At 34.9% G+C, this 22,756-nt stretch overlaps 2 protein-coding genes across 7 annotated transcripts in view; both read left to right on the top strand.

Moving 5' to 3' along the window:
* Positions 1-485: 485 nt before the first annotated feature.
* LOC126724774 (uncharacterized) lies at positions 486-19,123 on the top strand. 6 transcript variants are annotated; one of them, XR_007655118.1, is made up of 3 exons: positions 486-601; positions 690-806; positions 2,241-2,722. XR_007655118.1 is itself a non-coding variant. In XM_050429163.1 (3 exons), exons 2-3 carry the CDS (start codon positions 690-692, stop codon positions 11,120-11,122), a joined length of 483 nt encoding a protein of 160 aa, XP_050285120.1. In that variant the 5' UTR covers positions 486-601; the 3' UTR covers positions 11,123-11,259. The 6 variants fall into 6 exon arrangements, 4 of the variants coding, with proteins under 4 accessions (XP_050285120.1, XP_050285121.1, XP_050285122.1 ...); XM_050429163.1 differs by lacking the exon at positions 2,241-2,722 and adding an exon at positions 10,757-11,259; XM_050429164.1 differs by lacking the exon at positions 2,241-2,722 and adding exons at positions 10,757-11,130; positions 19,003-19,123 and having other exon boundaries at positions 528-806.
* The window catches only part of LOC126724773 (1-phosphatidylinositol-3-phosphate 5-kinase FAB1B), a 29,486-nt gene continuing 13,465 nt past the window's right edge, over positions 6,736-22,756 (top strand). Inside the window, exon 1 of the mRNA XM_050429161.1 lies at positions 6,736-6,902. The gene's annotated coding sequence lies outside the window, so the exon portion shown is untranslated. The remainder of the gene's footprint in view (positions 6,903-22,756) is intronic.

The raw sequence follows: 22,756 nt of genomic DNA, 5'->3' as shown, positions 1-22,756 counted from the left end.
AATGTCATCTATATATTCTTTTTTTTTTCTTTTTCTTCTTTTGATAAGGAGAAAATCTATAGATGAAATGTCATTTATAGATTCCAGACAAGTTATTTGTCACTTTCACGTAAACTCACTCCGCTACTCACTATTTATCACACCAGGGCAAGACTTAAGTACAATGTTTAGTTTCTGTTTCTTAGGTTTCCCTTTTAAGATTCAGTCATGTGGCTACTTAATTAACAAATACAGTTCCATCTTATGAAAAAAAAAAAAAAAAAAAAAAAAAAAAAACTACATGACTGAATCTTAAAAAAATAACCTAAAAAACAGTACCTAAGATATTGTAACTAAATTTTGTCCTTTCACATAAATAATCGTGACAAAATTTGTGAATTTTTATCATATCCTAAAATTTTTGGATTCCTTGAAATCCAACAACAAGCAATAGGATAATGCCACCTCACCCATCATTTTATCTACTCCCACTCTCATTTCTTCTGATCTTTCTCTTACTTCTCTATTTATTAAGACCAGCCTCGATCTCTGTCCCTATCTCTTTTCTCTCTTGTTTTCGCCAAAAACAGCACCTCTCTCTCTCTCTCTCTCCCTCTCACATGTGAGTCCTCTCATTTCATTTCTTTACTTGTTATGTTGGGTTGACATAACATAATGCGGTTAATGGTTTGAGATTTTTTTTTAATTAGATGCCAAGAAATAAGAGAAATCCCAGGCGAAGAAAGAAAATGAATCTGAAAGACTTTATAGTTGCTGATCTACGCACAAAGTTGATCACATGTTGGAATTGGGGGATTAGGAAAAAGGTACATGAATATGAATGTTTGTGTTATTATGTATTTCATATTGAAAATTTTTTTTTTTCCTAAGAAATTTTTCGTTTATTTTTGCATCTGAGTTGGCTGGTTTGCTTTATCTTTATCTGAAATTATTATGTTTTTTATGCATTTTAAATAGAATTGAAGAAACCATAAACTATTTAGAGTTAAAAAAAAAAAAAAAAGGCTATCTATCTTTTGTTAAGTTGGGAATGAACCTTGATTCTTCATCAAAGTGGTGGACAAAAAAAGAAAAAAAAAATCAATGGAAAAACGGTAGTGAATCTACCAAATAATGCAACTTAAATTTCAGTCAAACTATAAATTGATAAATTATAAATTTGCACATTTAGTAAAGAAAAGTGTGATGTAGGAGTTAATTTGTGTCCGTTCAGACTTATTCTCTAGAAAATGAACTTCTTTTTTTTCAAATGTGTTGATACTAGGAACAGAGATGCTATTTTGGAGGCTATATTTGGCATTCCCCCTTGGGTTAAAATTTTCCATCGAGGCAGAATTAATTAGTTTCTCATCATAGCTATTAAATGGGAAATTAAGGGAAAGGTGGATTTTGCAATTCTGTATTGCTCTTATGGCATCTCAAAAACAAGTTATTTTAGTACTAAACATTTAGAAATAATAAAAAACTTACTAATTTTGTTGTGAGATTGTTGGTGTTACTCCTTCCAAAAACATGGCCCCATTTTAATGACCTTTTGTCCTTACTGTTTGTGTTAATGGGCACCGGTGCTAATTAACAACCACCACTGCTTGACCTTAGCTCTAGGGCAACGAGCCAACGAGAGTGAACAGTACAACATATCCATGTCCAAAACAATATTGGCATTTTGGATGTTGAATGTTATTTCCCTTTTGTTCTTGTTTTCTTTTCGTTAAAGCATTTTTTACTACCGTACCATATTTGACATCTTTCATATGTGTGATGTGAATGTTGCGTTACTGCAATTTCACACACTGAATATATATAGGGAAAAAATTGGCACACCGCACATGAGACAAACAACAATTTATACTATCCGAACTGAGTGTCTTTGTTATTTCTTATTTGTGTGATTCGTGAATTGTGGCGTGTCTAACTTTATATGATTAGTAAAGTGCAGTGAGATAGGCACACCGCACATGAGACAAGCAACAATTTTCAATTTTTGAACAACATATCTTCACACACTTTTTCACCCATACATATTTCCACAAATGTTTTCAAACAACAATTTTCAGTTTTTATACACATATACCATGCGGAATGTGTGATAAAAAAAAAAGGTTGAAAAATTAGTGATTATCCAAACATCTCAATGGTGGGGTTGGGCGCACACTTGTGTATTTGTTCTTATTGTCATCATTGCACACTTATGTTTTGATCTCTCATACTCACGATCATGCATATTTCCTTTTGGTCAGACATGGCTAAAGCTTCGACATCTAAGCGAAAGCGAATTACAGAGGCCAAGTCTGCTTTCTCCCGAAGGTCCAAGACACTAAAAGAGTCTAATATGCTTTTCAAACCATCTCAGCTATTGATGGAGCGGGAGGTCACTACAAAAAAGATTGCTATTTGCGATGAAACTTTTTTGACAACTACAAAATGCCGTCGTAAAAACTAGCTTTTTTGACGGCAAATCTCTTCCGTCGACAATTACTCGTCAAATATTAACATATTTGTGACGGCAAAATAAGTCTGTCAAAAATGCCTATTATTTTTGTCGAAAATGTGATTTTTTTTGGAGGGAAGTGTTCCCGCCTTACTTTTTACAACGGCATAAAAATGTTTGTCGCTAGTAAAGTATTATTTACGACGACTGAAAAAAAACCGTCGGAACTATTAACACTTGTGACGGCTTTGGTACGTCGAAAATACAAAACATATATTTTTTATGGTGTTAGTATTTGCGACAAACAATCTTCCATCGTAAATATAAAAGAGAGTATTATTTACGACGACAGAAGAAACACCATCGACACTATTAACACTTGTGACAGCCTTTGTGCATCGAAAATACAAAATATATATTTTTTATGGTGTTATTATTTACGACAAACATTATTCCATCGTAAAAATAAAAAATAAAAAATAACAACCGTGCAGTTAGAAGCCTACTTGAATTGGGGACAGTGGTAGCGGAATCCATCACAATTGCCATAACATTTGCTAAAGCACTGCATGATTGATGAAAGAAAAAAAAAATTATTAAAAACTTGGGAAGGCTCAAGAGTATGTTACACTAACTTGTTTGGTGCAAAAGTAGCACTTACGAATTTGACCAAATTGAAATAATAGCTTTTTGAGATATATATATATATATATATATATATAATTGCATGATATATTAGCAATTATACCATTACAAACTCACACAAGAAAAAAAAAAGTGATAATTATATTTTACAACCCATGTTGCTTCTTTCATAATAATTCAAGTTGTTTAGTTTTATTTAATCGTATTATAATTAATGTTCTTAACCCAACAAATGTGTACAATATACAAGGAAAGAATGAAATTATTTCTATTTCATATCTTTTACGTCTCTAATTCTAGGTTTTCATTTTTCTTGTACCGTAGTGTCAATTTTTTTTTTCTTGATTAATAAAAGCACACAAAAGATTTTCTCATATGGTGTGCCTTTGTATTAAAACGATTTTCTCTTTCCCTTATGTGTAAATGTGTTTGTTTCAAAAAACAACAAATTGTCATTCATCAGTCAATCACGATTCATCAATTACACATGAAAAGAGATCATAGTTCAAATGATATATGACATAGCTTAGTTAAAGGATGACATAAAAATGATTAGGGGTGTGCATGAGTCGGGTTGAGTTGGGTTAAGAAGATTTTTTGACATAACCCATCATGGTGGATTAAAAAAACTTCAACTCAACCCACCATGGTGGGTTAAAAAAAATTCAACCCAACCCAAACCATATGGGTTGGGTTGAACCCATGGGTTGGACAATTTTTTTTATTACTATTATTATTAAATTGAGCAAAAAAATAAATAAATATAAATATATTAAAAAAACCAAAAGATTAGTATCAATTACTTAGAGGCAAATAACACTAATGACTAAACAACAATAGTAATTTACTAAGATTTGTGTGAACTAATTGGCTTTTATATAGGATAGGAAAAGTTGGTTATTTAAAAAAAAAAATTATTAATTATATAATATATTTTAAATATATATTAAATATTTGGGTGGGTCGGGTCGGGTTTGGAATTTTATGACCCGAACCCAACCTAACCCAACCCGCTATCAAAAATTTTTTTGTAACCGAACCCAACCCACCTAGTTCTAAAAATCGACCCAACCTGGCAGGTTGGGTTGGGTTGGGTCAGTTCTGGTGGGTTGGCTGCACACCTCTAAAAAAGACCTTGGCATAGCTTCTTTTGTAACAAACATCCCCTACCCCATTCTATTTCACACTGCATGCAAAGAACCTATTATAAGTTAGCCACTTAAAAAATTAGTGTTTTTTTTTTTTGGTGAAGATAATTCTTTTAATAATATCAACACAAGATGATATCACTATAATCTGTAACTAGCATTACCCACTACCCCCAACTCCTCCCCCTCGCAGTTGAATTTTAATTTTGTTCTCTTATGCACCTCTCTCTCTCTCTCAACAAAAATTAAGCCCCTTGGCACTTTTATACACGTGCCAAAAATACTAATATGTAAAAGTCATTCAAAAACTTTTTGTGCATGTGAAGACAACCCTTTCAACCCATGTGAATCAGATTGAGCTAAAGGGTTCATGGTTAATGCTTATTATTGTTTGCTAGGGCTCTAACAATTGACAATTCAAGAAAAAAGAAAGTTTGGATATTAGATTGGTGTTAAATGTGTAAGTGTAATGGTGAATCGGTTGACCATCTTTTCCTTTATTGTCTAGTTACCATGGATTTGTGGTCTATAGTTTTGGGCTTATTACACTAATAGACCAAAAAGTTAGATTTGAAAGTTAACATGAAACAAGAGGTTTTGCATTTCACTTAATAATTTGTTTAGATTACATTTTCTTGTATGTATATCTATATTTTTAAAAATAAATTTAATCCTTTTTTTTGTAAAAAAAAAAAAAAAACGTGGAAAAAAAAAAAAAACCAATTCCACAAGGAAACTATCAAGGAGAAAAAGGAGGGGGGGAGGATTTGAATGAATGAGTCTCTACTTTCACAAAATTTATGATTTTTCAGTTTAGGATTTTTTTTCTTTTTCTCATATATATATATATATATATATATATTACAAAGAGTTTGGGTTTGGGGCCGGTGTTGACTAAAATCATTATTTATCTTGGTTTGGCATCTAACTTTGTTATTCTACAAAAAAAAGAAAAGAAAAAAAAAAAAGAAAGGAATCTAACTTTGTTGGACTCCAACTATCATACCACACTTTTTTTTTTACCTATGCCTATGCATGCATTTTGATGTATCAATTAATTTGGGTTTGGAATTGCTTTGCAGATTGGTACAAGTTCTTCTATGGCCAAAACTTTACCAATTGATTAACTGAAATTTTTACAATTGAGACCACAATAACCAAAATAAAAAATAAAAAATAACAGGTAAATGTGTGAAAAAATCGGTGTCTACATATACTTTTCAAGATTCTACTCATAGCCTAATATCACATTATCACTCCACATTCTTATTGAATGTGTAAATGTGTGAAATTTTATAGTTTTTATGCACATTTGTTCTAATTGTTCAATAATTTATAAAAAAAATAATAATAATTAAAAAAAAAAAAATCTATAACTAATACCTCTCAACTCTTGAGCGGTGAGCCTGTGAGACAGAGAATTGTATTGGAGAGACATGATAATACTTTAAAAACTTGTACTTCAAGTTTCTAATACAAAATACAAAGAATGTTAGCTTAAATTTATACAGCCATGATTAGGCTGTGGAGTTTTAAAGTTTAAAGGTTTTGCTTAGCCTTAAAACTAGCAGATTTGTTGGGTTCTGAGTATCACTGTCATTGTGTGTTTTGACCAACTACGCAGTTTGGTTCTAAAATTCCAATAAGGAATGAAGCTTGTGACTGAATGAAATGAATTGCCAAAACTGCACAACTGTATTGTCAAATCGGCGGACAACCCTATCCACTCCCCATCACTCATGACTTTTCTCAAAACTGTAACATAAAAGTCAAATCTACCCCGTACTATATTATTTAAATTATAAAAAATATATATACCTCTACCCGGACAAATTACAAAATCTATGTCCCTCACTTAATTTTAACCATTTTTATTAAAAAAAAAATGTGGAGGGTATTTTGAGAATTTGGATTCACTGTGTCTACTACATAAATAAATTGAACGATGTCGTTTCAATTCTTAATCATTGTTTATATTGTTTATTATAATTGAATTAAAAAAATAATAAAACATTTTCCTTAATCTTATCCCAGATTAGTTGTTTATTTTTATTTTATTTATATATTAGTCAGATGTGGATCATGTAATAACGTTAGAGAAGGGTCTCTGTCTCTACCACAAGAAATAATTAAAATAAAAAATAAAAAAAGGGTTTAAATTAAAACTTAAAACAAATTCATAAGTAAAATAAATAAATAAATGAAAGGTCATTTTCATGGTGGAAAAAACAGGAGGAGAGTTCTATAAAACCGTTATCTGATGAATAATTTTTGTGTTGTTATTAATGCACAAATATAAACGAAAGAGTTGCAGAGAGACTCAAAGGTCGTTCATTCATTCATTCATTTCATTGGCTAATAACAATCTCAAAATTTATTTGTATACAAACAAACAAACAGTTGTATTATTTATTTATTTCTCTGTGCGTTTTATGGGATTTTTTTTTTTTTTGGGTGAAAGATCAAAACTTGAAGCATTTGCATGTTGAATCTGCAATAAGAATCGCTTTCTGGGTGGTGCGTTTGTCCTCAATTGCGCCACCTACTCCTCCTCTCTGAGAGCGAGAGCTTTCGGTGTTGTTGGTGTCACGGTTTTTGTGTACACGTGGCGTTGAATCAAAGACCAGCCCGAGATAAAAAGCTTGATTGCGATGTAAATTTGATTGATTCTTTCAGAGGTAAAGTAGTGATTTCTTTTTTTATCAGAATCCCATGTTTCAAATTTCTGAAATTGTTCATTGTATATTGGGGTGGGAGGGTTTCTGATTGAATTGTAATTGTAATTGTATTGATTGAGTTTGGTTTTTGGATTGGGAAATTAATGGGTAACACGTGAGAGTGATGGAAGACTGATAGGTTTGAGTTGGGTCACCCTGAGAATCGTGTTTGAATCTCATTCTGTGTAGTGGTTGAGAAGCTTCTTGTATGGTTTTTTTTTTTTTTGAGCTTTACGGTGTTTCTTGAATTCAGTGTCTGAATCTTTTTGTTCATTTAATTTCAGGACTTGGATAAGTTGTTTTTTTTTTTGGGTGTCTGTTGTGGGGGCAAACTTTGCTCGTTTGTAGCCTATGTTTTGGATCCATAGCCAACCTTGGATACTGTGGCTGTTGCTGTTGTTAGATTAAGGGGAGAGGGATCATGTTGTAGTGAGAATATGAAATGGAGAAGGAGAACCAAGGGCTGCCTTGATGCTCTCTGAGATTGCTAAGGGATGTTCATGAATTGAATTTTGGATTTGGGGGGACATTCTGTAGTGGGAAATAGTGAACTTTAGGTTCTTTTGTGTAGAATAAATTTGAGTTGGATTCTTGGTCTTGTTAGGATTGTATTGCTTTCTTCAGTTTGGATTAATTTGTTAGGATTGCTTGCAGTCTAGGCAATGGTTTGCTAAGAGTGGCAAATGAGCATACCATAATGAACGGGGCTGGTAGGATTGTTTGTAGATGGACCCCCAAGTCGCTTAAAAATTATTTTTGGAAACAGAAATAATGGGAAAAAACAGTTGCCAAATAGCACAAATCAAATGCTAAAACTATCATATTTTACCCATAAATTTATATTGAGATTATTTTTTTTTATTTTTTATGTATCTCGAGAATGAAAAGAAAATAATGATTGTTATGTCTAAGAAAAGTAATAATTAAAAAAAGTAAAAAAATTAATATTTTAACCACGTAAAAATAGATAATATGATACATTATTTTGAAAAGTGAGAATGTAAAATAGAAAATGTGTGTTATTATACTAAAAGAAATATGAATTTTTACACAAACTATTGCAAATACTCTAAGTTTAGGAATAAGTTTTATCTAAATAGAATGTCATCTATAGATTCTTTTTTTTTTCTTTTTCTTCTTTTGATAAGAAGAAAATCTATAGATGAAATGTCATCTATAGATTCTAGACAAGTTATTTGTCACTTTCACGTAAACTCACTCCATTACTCACCATTTATCACACTGGGGCAAGACTTAAGTACAATGTTTAGGTTCTGTTCCTTAGGTTTCCCTCTTAAAATTCAGTCATGTGGTTACTTAATTAACAAATACAATTCCATCTTATGAAAAAAAAAAAAAAAAAAAAAAATCTACATGGCTGAATCTTAAGAGAATAACCTAAAAAACAGGACCTAAGATATTATGCCTAAGTTTTGTCATTTCACACAAATAATTGTGGCAAAATTTGTGAATTTTTATCTTATCCTAAAATCTTTGGATTCCTTGAAATCCAACAACAAGCAATAGGATAATGCCACCTCACCCATCATTTTATCTACCCTCACTCTCATTTCTTCTGATCTTTCTCTTACTTCTCTATTTATTAAGACTAGCCTCGGTCTCTCCAGGGTCGGCCCTAGACATTTCAGGGCCTAAGGCGAGAACTAAAATAAGGCTTTTATTTATTTATTTATTTATGTATTAATTAAATTAACATTTACATAATATTTTTATATTATAATATATTTTATTTAAAATCTATTTTTCTTACCTTTTGAGATGCAAATTGACTAATTAAATTTTTGTATTCAAATTCTTTTAACATCTCCTTTTCAATCGATACTTTTTGTATTCAAATTCTTGTTCATTTTTTATACTTTCATCTAAATTTTGTGTTATATTTTGTTTATTACTAATAACAAATTTATCCATCGATCATTTTTGAGACTTAATTAATTTTTCTTATTTGTTTCTTTTTTTTAAGTTTTTTATATCCAAATGCATATTTTCTAGTAGATATTTCTAATCAAACAATATATTTATAAAGACTAAAATAAAAAATAACTTTCAAGTGTAGAGTAAATGAGAAATAGAACCTGATTTATATAAAAAATATTGTTGTAGTTTCACCGAATAATAACAAGTTTTTAGCAATCTCAACTTGCATAAATAAAGATTTATTCATTATATTACCAATAACTAAAAAGTAAAAAAAAAAATATATATATATATATATATATATTTATATATATATATAAAAACACAAGATTAAAAAAAAAAATAATAAATAATCATAACCATAACAAAAAGTCAAAAACAAGCCCAGCCCAGACAATAACCTGCCAAGACCCACCCATAAAAAACATAAAACAAATCCTATTACATTTACCCCTATAACCAAAAAAAAAAAAAAAACCTGCCAAGACCCACCCAGTAACCACTGACCCACAAAAAACATAAAACATGACCCAGCCCTCTTAACAAATCTAAAGTAGAATAGGAAGCAGGCCTTATCAGTAGAATAGGAAGCAAGCCTTATTAGTTATACCTGAAGCTCAAAAGTCAAGCGAAAAAAAAAAAAAGGGGAGGCGGCGGAGGAAAGGAAGCTTGACTGCTTGAGCCAGGCAGTCGGATGATTTAGATTAGATCGGAGGAAAGGAAGCTTGAGCTAGGCAGCCAGGCCCAGCAACAGTGAAGAGAAAGAATGAGAGAAGCGGAGAGCAAGAGAGCAGAGCAAGAATGAGAAAGAGATGGTAAAAATTTTAGGGATTTGAGGTTTTTTATTTGTTTTGGTTATTGATTGTTTTGTGGTTAATTTCTTAGACCGGATTTGTAGTTTATTTTGTTGAATTTTGGTTTATCTAGAATATAATGATGTTATTTTTGAGACACGTAATTTTATTTAGACCAAAATTTTTTTTTTTTTTGTGCTACCAATGTTTAACTGGGTATAACTGAAATTTTGTTTTTTGGTCCAAAGAATGTGCCGGATTTTTTTCCCCGGCTACCCCTTATTTTCTAAAATTTTGAGGCCTCCCTTCCACTTGGGGCCTTAGGATTGCCTAGTTCGCCTACTGGAAGGGCCGGCCCTGAGTCACTATCTCTTTTCTCTCTTGTTCTCGCCAAAAACAACACCTCTCTCTCTCTCAGGTGAGTCCTCTCATTTCATTTCTTTACTTGTTATGTTGGGTTGACATATAACATAATGCGGTTAATGGTTTTGAGATTTTTTTTTTTTTTTTTTAATTAGATGCCAAGAAATAAGAGAAATCCCAGGCGAAGAAAGAAAATGAGTCTGAAAGACTTTATAGTTGCTGATCTACGCACAAGTTGATCACATGTTGGAATTGGGGGATTAGGAAAAAGGTACATGAATATGAATGTTTGTGTTATTATGTATTTCATATTGAATTTTTTTTTTTCCTAAGAAATTTTTCGTTTATTTTTCCATCTGAGTTGGGTGGTTTGCTTTATCTTTATCTGAAATTATTATGTTTTTTTATGCATTTTAAATAGAATTGAAGAAAACATAAACTATTTAGAGTGAAAAAAAAAGGCTATCAATCTTTTGTTAAGTTGGGAATGAACCTTGATTCTTCATCAAAGTGGTGGACAAAAAAAGGAAAAAAAAAATCAATGGAAAAATGGTAGTGAATCTACCAAATAATGCAACTTAAATTTCAGTCAAACTATAAATGGATAAATTATAAATTTGCACATTTAGTAAAGAAAAGTGTGATGTAGGAGTTAATTTGTGTCCATTCGGACTTATTCTCTAGAAAATGAACTTTTTTTTTCAAATGTGTTGATACTAGGAACAGAGATGCTATTTTGAAGATGATAAGGAGAGAGCGAAGAAAGTAAGAGAGGAAGAAGATGATAAGGAGAGTGGGAGGATGCTAGGCCAGAGGATGTCAGGTCCAAGCCGCCAGAGAAGGATGTCAGGTCCAAGCCAGAAAGGGAAGAGAGCAAGAGAGGAAGAAGATGATAAGGAGATAGCGAAGAAAGCAAGAGGGGAAGAAGATGATAAGAAGGAGAGTGGGAAGAGATCAAGAGGAGGAGTGAGAAACGAGTCTGAGAAACAAGAAAGAGGGTGTCAGGTCCAAGCCAAAGGAGGATGTCAGTTCCAAGCCGATCAAGTTCAAGACAGAGGATGTCAGGTCCAGGCCAGAGCCAGTTAGGGATGAGCCTATGCAATCCATATCCATACTGTAGAAAGTAGAAAGTTTCGTAACTTGTATATAATGCTCTTTCAAAAATTTTTTTCCTTCTTGTTTCTAACACTTATTTTAGCATAACAGTTATATTTCATTGGATATACCCAGGTACATCTACTATGATCATCAACTATGCTTTGAAAATAGAACCATTCAATGTAGGAACAGGAAAAGGTCCCTAAATGTCATAGTGAACTAAATCAAAAATAGTATTAGCAACATGATTATGATTAGTAAAGGGAACTTGTAGGAGTTGATAAAAATATGCTAGTGACTAAAACAAAATCAATAACGTGAACAAGGGATTGTATACAACGTACCTCTTGACGCCATGAGTAAGTCCACGAGTTAAGTCTTCCTCTTTTGGCTCCTCCTTTCAAGACAGCTCTTAATGAGGCGAGTTAGAGTTTCGTCTTAGTAGGAGTGGAGAGGGGACCTAGCCTATATATATACCTGAAGGGCCCGTTAATATGTTGTGATCAAATTCAGTGTTGGGCCTTGGTACACCTTTTATTGGGCTTATGCCATAGGCTGACGTGAAATATAGGCTTAAAGCCTTACGCTCTATCTCACATTATACTATAGCATAAGCCCAATAAAAGGTGTACCAAGGCCCAAATAACTTCACCAAATTGCATAAATTTTTTTAAATTTTAAAAATATAAATAATTTTTTGTTTTGTTCTTATCTTCTTCTCTTATAATTTTTCTAAGTTGATAAAATCTTAATTTAATTGCAATCCAAATTCTTTATTTAAGTGATTGACACTTCACTAAATTGTAGAAATTTGTTTAGATTTAAAAAATAATATATATCTATATATAATTTATTTTATTCTTATCTTCTTTTCCTATCATTTCTACTTTGATAAAAATATTAATTTAATTACAATACAAATTCTTTATCTAATCCTTTTATTAGTATAAATTATAAGTCGATAAAAAATCAACCAGAAAAAAAAAAATTACATTATAGCTGTGGGGCCCGATAGTTTATGGGCCAGGCCCATTTGCTCGTGGGGAGCCCGCAAGCCCAAGCTGAAAAAAGTCGTGGCCCAAGCTCAAAAGTATAAGGCCGAGGATGGCCCAGATATGCAGCCGAGAACGGTTTAGTCCTCGGCAAGCCTAAAGCTCCCTTGACAAAAGGGGTAAAAGAGAGCTATAAGAACAAATCCATAAGAAAATCTAAAATATCTCAGGAAAGTTGTCCTTAATACCCTTCACTGATAAGACTTTACACCTAACAGAACCTGATTTTTAGGCTTTATTAGCCCTCCCCAACAATTTTGGGATTAGATTGACGGGACAAATATCAGTCTTGGAAAAGTTGACCCTACACGTGGACGAGGGACAACAAACGTAGGCTAGTATAAAAGGCAAGGTAAACTAATTAGGGGGGATACCATCTCACTTCCTGAAAAAAAAAACTCCAGGAAGGAGAATGCCCGGATAATATATGTACACCACCACGAAAAACCCACCGCCGGGTAACCAGAGAAAAACATTAGTGCTCCTCGGACCTGATCCGAGGAGTCCAATCCTTCCAGTTACAAAGCTGTGGGGCTTGGATATCCAGGCTGAATCCTTTTCTTATCTGAGTTCCCTAAAATCCGGTTTGGACCAACGCCCTATGACCAAATGCTAGCCTTTCAAGCCCACTCTCTACAAATTTTATTGTGAGGGATCCTTCACGTGCGAGCCCAACGTAATCGTTGAGCCGTTTGAGAATCGTGTCCCTACAATTGGCGCCGTCTGTGGGAAGGCTTGCGCGTTGGCACAGGTGGTGCATGAGTCAACTCCCTAGCAAGCAGAGATTCGCGAGTTTTTCCCATTTCCGGCGACGTGCAGTTGTGGCTCTGACATAAGCTTCTGCTAGGGGCTACGCGTTGCACTGCTAACGGCGCGGGCAGCTCTAGGGGCTTCCGGCCTCAAGCCAACTCCCCCCTCCCTGGCCTAGGGGTTAACCTTCGAAAAATAAATGAGTATAGAGAAAAAAGTACAAAAAAGAAATCTTACAAGTTTTGGAAAAAACCAAGGCCTTGTATGGTCCTCGGACCCAAGCCTATGGGGAAACCAAGTACAAAAAAGAAATCTTACAAGTTTTGGACAGAACCAAGGCCTTGTATGGTCCTCGGACCCAAGCCTATGGGGAAACCAAGTACAAAAAAGAAATCTTACAAGTTTTGGGACAAAACCAAGGCCTTGTATGGTCCTCGGACCCAAGCCTATGGGGAAACCAAGTACACAGAAGCACAATCGGAGTTCCCTGCTTCCCAGTCGACTGCTCGGATGGATTATTTAGAGATTATCAGCCTTGGACGGTATTCACGCGCTTATCACAGAATATTCAACTGTTATCCCGGTTAGTTTCCTAAGTTTGATTTACTATGAATTATCGATATAATGCCTGGTAGTATTGGTAAATTGGAGTTAGTTAGATTATGTTTCAAGCTATTTTGCTCTAAATATTCTTGAAGAAACACACACATAGGGCACACCCATTCACAAAATAATGTTGCCAAAAGATCAGTACTCAAAACATGTAAATAAATTTCTATTTTTACTAGAACAAAGAAATAGTACAGCGTACAATGAAAAGCTGGAATCAGCTTATGTCAGAGCTCAATACATAATTGAGTAGGAAGATACAAGAAAAAATATATAAAATAAAGCCGAGGAAGTAGATCAGAGGAGAGGTTGGCTACTGCTCCAAGACCTTGTTCCTCCTCAACGCTTTTACATGCCTATAACTCAGGCAGCAAAAGAAACCCAACTTGAGCCTGACACCGCTGAAGGAAAGGTGCAGGGAGCTGGAAGTTGAGGAGCTTTCTCTAAATATTTGCCTGCCACAAGGCAAAGGCGCTGATGGCGGAGAATCTTCCTTCTGACACGCCAAAATTCTGGCATGAACAGAACCTGCTTCGGATTTTGACTAAAAGAGGGAGAGACACCCTTTCCCCTCGGTCGAAATGGAGTATTCCCCTGAATTTATGCTTCCTGTGCCCATACCTTACTATTTTGAGTCTCATGAGGACACGGCGCTTCTGTGGCGGAGAGAGTTCTTCCTTCCCAACCTTCGCCTCAAACATGTTATGTTAAGGGAGGACAGCACTGAATATAGGAATTGTGATTTGGGAGGAAACTGAAGGAGTTGTGTGTATATAAAGCAACTCTTTCTTCCTTCTATTTATTTGAAAAGACAAGGTGGTGGTAGTCAACTCACGCAGCGTCCCAAGGAACGCTACAGACAAAATGGCTCTGGCCCAACTTCCAACGTCAACTGCAACCACAAGATTAAAGGAGTCTCGTAAAGGCGCACCTCGAACACTGGGACATCAGAAAGTGCCGCGTGGCCAGAGATTACATAAATACCTCTTAATTCGTGGGCCTAGTGAATTCGCGGCCCAGGCCCGTTCTGCATAAGGGCCCAGGGGCTATGGCCCACACCGAGGAATAACCGCTGCCGAGGGCAACCTCCTGCTCGGCGCCTCGTGATATACCTGAAGAAAGGGAGAAATTGAACTCAAAAAGTTTTGGACAGAACCAAGGCATTGCATGGTCCTCGGACCCAAGCCTATGGAGAAACCAAGTACTCTAAAAAGTTTTGGACAGAACCAAGGCATTGCATGGTCCTCGGACTCAAGCCTATGGGGAAACCAAGTACTCTAAAAAGTTTTGGACAGAACCAAGGCATTGCATGGTCCTCGGACTCAAGCCTATGGGGAAACCAAGTACTCTAAAAAGTTTTGGACAAAACCAAGGCATTGCATGGTCCTCGGACCCAAGCCTATGGGGAAACCAAGTACTCTAAAAAGTTTTGGACAGAACCAAGGCATTGCATGGTCCTCGGACTCAAGCCTATGGGGAAACCAAGTACTCTAAAAAGTTTTGGACAGAACCAAGGCATTGCATGGTCCTCGGACCCAAGCCTATGGGGAAACCAAGTACTCTAAAAAGTTTTGGACAGAACCAAGGCATTGCATGGTCCTCGGACTCAAGCCTATGGGGAAACCAAATACTCTAAAAAGTTTTGGACAGAACCAAGGCATTGTATGGTCCTCGGACTCAAGCCTATGGGGAAACCAAGTACTCTAAAAAGTTTTGGACAGAACCAAGGCATTGCATGGTCCTCGGACCCAAGACTATGGGGAAACCAAGTACTCTAAAAAGTTTTGGACAGAACCAAGGCATTGCATGGTCTTCGGACTCAAGCCTATGGGGAAACCAAGTACTCTAAAAAGTTTTGGACAGAACCAAGGCATTGCATGGTCCTCGGACCCAAGCCTATGGGGAAACCAAGTACTCTAAAAAGTTTTGGACAGGACCAAGGCATTGCATGGTCCTCGGACTCAAGCCTATGAGGAAACCAAGTACTCGGACGGGAAAGTCCTCGGCTCAAATACTGTAAAATGTTAAGGCCAGTATGTTAAGATGGCAAAATGACCCCCTATTCAATAGCCAAAGGAAACTGTTCGTTTTGCGGATGACATGTCCTCGGATAGTTATTCCTTACACCGTATCGAATACTCAGTCCTCATCTTGGCTAATTTTGAGGTAAGTGTCGCCCCTCCCTGGTCGGCATTGCTATGTCAAGTAATTTTGTTAAAGTTATGATGGAATCTTTTTATTAGCAAATATTTTGGCCTTAGTTGTCATTGATTCAAATGCTATACTATTGTGCCGAGCAGTGTTTGCAAATTTATTAAAACATATAAACAGAACATGCGAAGTAGAATAACAATAACTTTTATTAATATGAAAAATTATTACAACGTACAAAGAGGGGCTTAAACAAGCCTATACAAAAAAAAAAAAAAAAAAAAAAAAAAAAAAAAAAAAAAGAATTGCTAAAGCAACAATAGCATCCGCAATACAGATCAGTAAACGGTCAAGTGTCTTTTAAACTCGCCTTCAAAGTCTTTCCAATCTCTGCCTCAATACTGCTCATATCAGGAGAAGAACCTTCTTTAGAAAAAGATGAAGGAGAAGGAAGAAGAATTGGAACACATGGAAGCACTTCAGCAAGCTCTTGTCAGCAAGGAGCGCAAAGGAAAAAGAAGATGGAGGACATGAGCAGAAGATGGAGGAGATGAATGAAGAAGATGGAGGACATGAGTAAGAAGGAGGAGAAGAAGAGAGAAGAGATGAAAAGAAAGAGAAAGGAGCAAAAGAGGGAAAAGGAAAAGCACCAGGATGGATCTGGTGGTGGAAAGAAGAAGAAAGAGAGGCAAAGGGGGGCGCCAGTGAATGAAGAGAAGAAGAAGCAGGGGCACTTGGTCCCTGCCCCACTCCTGACTCTTGACACGCTGGCGCCATGTTAGATATGCTCGTGAGAGAGCGGATGGTGGTGATAATGGATGTTTTTGACTTAGTCACACCGAAAGTGAGATGTGGCGAGTTCCTGCTTCGGATTTTGGCTAAAAGGAAGGGGAGATAAATCTTGAGTCTCCGCCATCCTTGCCCTGACCGAGCCATCTCAAGCTTTATTAGGACATGGCGTTTCTGGGAAAGGAATGGTTTATGTATGGCTGACTACTATGGTGAACGTATTATTGGATAGGGTATAACTAGAGGGAAGAAGTGAACTCTGGGAAAAGCCTGGGGGATTCAGATATGAGAGAATCACCTTTTGTCTTCTCTCTTTATATAAGGGACGAAGAAAAGGGTGCATAACACGTTCAGATCCCCAGGGAAACCTACAAATAAGAATGCGCCGTTTCGTTCTCCCACACCATCAATAACCGTCAGATCTGGGAGGCCTCGTAAAGGGAGGATATTAAAGACGCGCCTTGAATACCCAAACGACATAAGGGCAACGTGCGCAAATTAAGGGGAACAGCTCGTAGACCGGTACATTCCTTGGGCATGTGAAGAGTTACCCGCGTCCTTCAAGGGCTGAAATGAATGAGCCACAATAAAGGCTCAGCATTACCAAAACCCACCTTTCCAACCAAGATGTTGGACAGCAGGGTTTTGAGGGGCTATTGTGGGGACCGATAGTTTATGGGCTAGGCCCATTTGCTCGTGGGGAGCCCGCAAGCCCAAGCTGAAAAAAGTCATGGCCCAAGCTCAAAAGTATAAGGCCGAGGATGGCCCAGATATGCAGCCGAGGACGGTTTAGTCCTCGGCAAGCCTAAAGCTCCCTTGACAAAAGGGGTAAAAGAGAGCTATAAGAACAAATCCATAAGAAGATCTAAAATATCTCAGGAAAGTTGTCCTTAATACCCTTCACTGATAAGACTTTACACCTAACAGAACCTGATTTTTAGGCTTTATTAGCCCTCCCCAACAATTCTGGGATTAGATTGACGGGACAAATATCAGTCTTGGAAAAGTTGACCCTACATGTGGACGAGGGACAACAAACGTAGGCTAGTATAAAAGGCAAGGTAAACTAATTAAGGGGGATACCATCTCACTTCCTGAAAAAAAAAACTCCAGGGAGGAGAATGCCCGGATAATATATGTACACCACCACGAAAAACCCACCGCCGGGTAACCGGAGAAAAACATTAGTGCTCCTCGGACCTGATCCGAGAAGTCCAATCCCTCCAGTTACAAAGCTGTGGGGCTTGGATATCCAGGCTGAAGCCTTTTCTTATCTGAGTTCCCTAAAATCCGATTTGGACCAACGCCCTATGACCAAACGCTAGCCTTTCAAGCCCACTCTCTACAAATTTTATTGTGAGGGATCCTTCACGTGCGAGCCCAACGTAATTGTTAGGCCGTTTGAGAATCGTGTCCCTACAATAGCAATCCAAACATTTTCCCAGTCATTGAAATCAACAAAATTGTACAACATTTTATTTAAATATGTATATTTAACTCACCCAAAGGATTTAGGTTGCTAAAGCAAGTGTAGTGTTGTCTACAATTTGGGACATGATTTTGTTTGGACGTGACCTTTTTTTTCTTTGAATTTCCTCTTCTTGAACCACTTATTTTTAAGATTTAGATTTCAATTTCACTTCTCCTCAATTTTGTCTTTCTCTACTCTTCTCTCCTTCTACCTACAACTTTGCATGTATGTATTTGTTTATTCTAATTTTTTTCCATAAAATTGAATAGATTTTGTGTATTTGTTGTCTTTTGTTTAACCTTATTTCCTTAAGTTTTATCCAATTTATATGGTTATACTTTGAGAATCAATCATTAAATATGTTCACACATGATTTATTATTATTATTATTATTATTATTATTATTATTATTATTATTATTATTATTATTATTATTACATGGGTTTTGCAGTAACAGAGCTTTGAAGACTAGCCAAGACGGCCATGCTTTGTTTTTGGATGTTGAATTTGCAGTAACAGAGCTCTTGCTTTTGACTTATTAATTTCGCTCCCACGTTTTGCAATGTTGTTATTGTCGCATGGCTGCATTTCTAGATTTGACACCTTTGTTTGCAAGACAATCTAATTTGGCTTTCTTACCAATAACTTTACTTCCTGCCTATGGTGCCCCTTCCTCTATTTGCAACCTTCATTTTAATTATTTGTTAGTTTTATATTGTAGTGCTTGAAGTGACTACATTTGTTTAGAGACTTTTGCTTTTTTTTAGGTTATAGTGATTTTAATTAATATGATGCTCGCTACTTTGTGTTTTTTCCACTGAGCATCAACTTTTGTGGTTTTGATCTTTGGATATCTGTGTTGGGCGTGAAAGAGATCATTTTTTGTGAAATGAATTCAACTACCAAATCTCCATGTTGGATTGATCATCAACTTTTGTTATGCTTAAACTTTGGCATCCTTTTTTTTCTTAATAGACTAATTATTATAGATTTGAATTAATGGAAACATACAACTTATTATACTACAATGTGTATTGGTTTTTGGCAGGTGAAAATGCCATTCCTCTTCAACCTCACGGTTGCGAAGCTGCTGTTGAGATGGGATTAAAAGGAGTAGGAAAACTTGAAAGTGTCCAAGATAAGAGCCTAAAAGATGGGGCAGCTGAAATTGGGAACTCAATGCTCAGCTTGGATAGCATTGAGTCGATGGAACACCCTTTTGTAAGAGAGAGGGAGGATAGTCAAGAACTATACAATAATTTTCCATAGGTTAGAATCGTTATTATATAGTCTCAACCTGTACTTGCGAGTATAGTTCTGAGTATAGTACCGAATTATTTTATTGGGTCCTCATGTGAAGTCTTATTGAAGTGAAAGTAATGCCCTTTTAATGGTCTAAGTATGAGTCTTTTAGGGTTAAAACAGTTTTTAATTTAGGTTTTTATTTTATTAGTGATGGCCAGTTTTATATTGAGGGGCCAATCTGTAATTTTTGCAATTCCTACAAATTAAGGGCATTTTGGTAATTTTGTTGAGTCTAAAATCTTCTAGGGTTTTAAGTATCTTAGGTTTGTTTACTTTGGGTCTAAGTTAGTATTTATTAGGTTTTATTAGTAGTCCTAATACTAGTAGGAATCATATTACTACTAGCACGAGTCTTTATATATATATATATATATATATATATAAGTTAGTATTTATTAGGTTTTATCAGTAGTCCTAATACTAGTAGGAATCATATTACTACTAGTACGAGTCTTTATATATATATATATATATATATATATAAATATATTGCGCTCAATGTATTCAAAGAAAATAGAATAAGTTGATTTATAAAATTGAGTATTTTGAGCAATAGGCACGTTGGCCTTTGTTGTTTCTTTCTCTTTCTCTCTGCTTTATTTGCTCTTCTTTCTTTCTAGGGTTACTGTTCACATAGCTCCTAAACAGCCCTAACTTCTCTCTAATTCTTATTCTTTCCTAACCCTAAACCCACCACAACTAAAAGTTGACAAACCCCTAAATTGTCCTACATCAGATTTTGATTTGGGTTTGGGTTTGGGGGCAAACCACCACCATAGGTGGTAGTGACGAAGAGAGAGGAACAAGAGAGAGAAGGAGAACAAAAATAAAGAGAGAGGAAGGAAAGAGAAGAAGAATAATAAATACTAATAATAAAAGGAGTGAGACAAAAAAAAAAAAAACTATTTTAAATAATACCCTCTTGCTCTAGTAACATCTTTAGTTAACCTGTAAATTTTTTTAAGAATAGTCCTCCAAATAATGGACTATTTTTGTGGTTTGATGGTATAAAATAGGATATTGTGAGTTTTTGAACTCCTAATGCTAATGCTCTAAGAAAGAAGAAAAAGAGAAGTTTTTATGATGTTCATGGGCTATTTTAAATGGTTCCTGTAACTTATAGAAAGAAAAAGAAGAAGAGAAGAAAGAAGAGGGAGAAAAGAACCCACAAAGGCCAACATGCCACTATGCTCAAAGCATTCAATAACTTTATTAATCAACTCTCCCCCTTGAATACATTGAGCACAATTTATAGAGACCATTTCTTGTAATGGTACAATTAGGACTCATACTAGTACTAGGACTCCTAGTTTGACTAGTAAATCAAATCTCATTTGAAATACACCAAATAAAGAAAAATTATAGCAATCAATGAAGTCTAATATACTTGAAAAAGAATGACTGCTTAAAAGCACCATCCACTCATATAATGATTTCAAGAATGTTTGCTTCACCACCATATAGATCATTCAATCTCCTCAAACTCCTTCCAAACGGTCCACATGATACCCTTGACTCTAGAATAACCAAATAAAATATATATAAAAAAAACTACCATGGACACTAATTATTTCTCTAATAATGCTATGGTTATATCATCAACTCTGAATTCAAATGAAACGGAGAGTTTACCCCATCATCAAGCTCTAGGGGAGACTCCGGCTTCGATGGAGACTTGAACTTTGATGGTAGTTTTGAATTTAGGGATTAGTTTTTTTTTTTTTTTTTTTCCAAGTATTTTAATTTTATTTTATTTGAAATTCTGATTAAAGAATTTTTTTCCAAATGAAAATAATTATTTATTTGGGTTTGGAATGAAAATCATTTTGTTAGACTCCGATTATTTGGTTAGACCCAGATTATCACACAGTAGAGCCAATATCAACTTTAATGGGATATATCATCAAAACTTTGACAAATTAGTTAGACACAAGTCAAATGTTACAGCAAAAATAATAATACAACACAAGTTGGATGATGGCTTATGGGATTTCCTTTGCTTTTAAAAAAAATAATTGATTGTAACTTCACTTTCTAGATTTTGACTTGAATCGCTGTGCAGAGAGCTTGAATTTTCCTAATATGAGAGCCATTATTGCCTTTAGTTTAACGATGGTAGATAAAGTTTCCTTTCTACGTAGGTAAGTAGCTTGAATTTTTCTAATATGAGCACCTGGATTATTGCCTTCAGTTTAACAATGGTAGATAAGTTTCCTTTCTACTTTAGGTTCCTCTTCAAATGGAAATCAATTTTATAAGGTCTGGCAGTAAATCTCCAATTCCATCTCATGTAACATCAAGGCTTGTAGACTCTCAAAAAAAAAAAAAAAACATCAAGGCTTGTTGAGCAATTTCCAAGGTAGAAAGATCATCATTGTAAATAGTGCTAATAGGGGTGAGTTACCTCCTGTTGGAGGCTGAATTTTAAGGAAGAAAATGTTAGAGAGAGAGAGAGAGAGATATGACAGATTCATGCTTGCACGGTAATCACCCAAGTAATCATTCAGATTATGGATCAAAAATAAAAGTTATAGTAGCAATAATAAAAGTCGTATGAACCATAAGCTAAGCGTATGCCATTAGCAATTAATCTTTCCAGGATAACCTACAATTGTCTCCAACTCTCCATCTCTATATTTAAATAAGGTCACAATGAACACAATCAATTAATGTATCACTTGTTAATAAACTTTTCTTATATGAGGTATACTTATAAATATATCACACCAAATTGTTACTAACAAAGTAACTTAAAATGAAGCACTGTTCAAATGGATAATTACTTCAAAAAATCTCTAAATATAGGCATAATTTTTATATATTAGTCTATTGAGGATATTCATGAGGCACTGGTGAACAACAACCGTGCGGTTAGAAGCCTACTTGAATTGGGGACAGTCGTAGCGGAATCCATCACAATTGCCATAACATTTGCTAAAGCACTGCATGATTGATGAAAGAAAAAAAAAATTATTAAAAACTTGGGAAGGCTCAAGAGTATGTTACACTAACTTGTTTGGTGCAAAAGTAGCTCTTAATAATATATATATAATTGATATCAAAAAAAATATATATATATATATAATTGCTTGATATATTAGCAATTATACCATTAAAAACTCACACAAGAAAAAAAAGGTGATAATTATATTTTACAACCCATGTTGCTTCTTTCATAATAATTCAAGTTTTTTAGTTTTATTTAATCGTATTATAAATAATGTTCTTAATCCAACAAATGTGTACAATATACAAGGAAAGAATGAAATTATTTCTATTTCACATCTTTTACGTCTCTAATTCTAGGTTTTCATTTTTCTTGTACCGTAGTGTCAAATTTTTTTTCTTGATTAATAAAAGTACACAAAAGATTTTCTCATATGGTGTGCCTTTGTATTAGAACGACTTTCTTTTTCCCTTGTGTGTAAATGTGTTTGTTTCAAAAAACAACAAATTGGCATTCATCAGTCAATCACGATTCATCAATTACACATG

Source organism: Quercus robur, chromosome 5 (assembly GCF_932294415.1).
Source record: "Quercus robur chromosome 5, dhQueRobu3.1, whole genome shotgun sequence".
NCBI classification, from domain to species: Eukaryota; Viridiplantae; Streptophyta; class Magnoliopsida; order Fagales; family Fagaceae; genus Quercus; species Quercus robur.
This window is presented reverse-complemented; position numbering and strand designations above follow the sequence as displayed.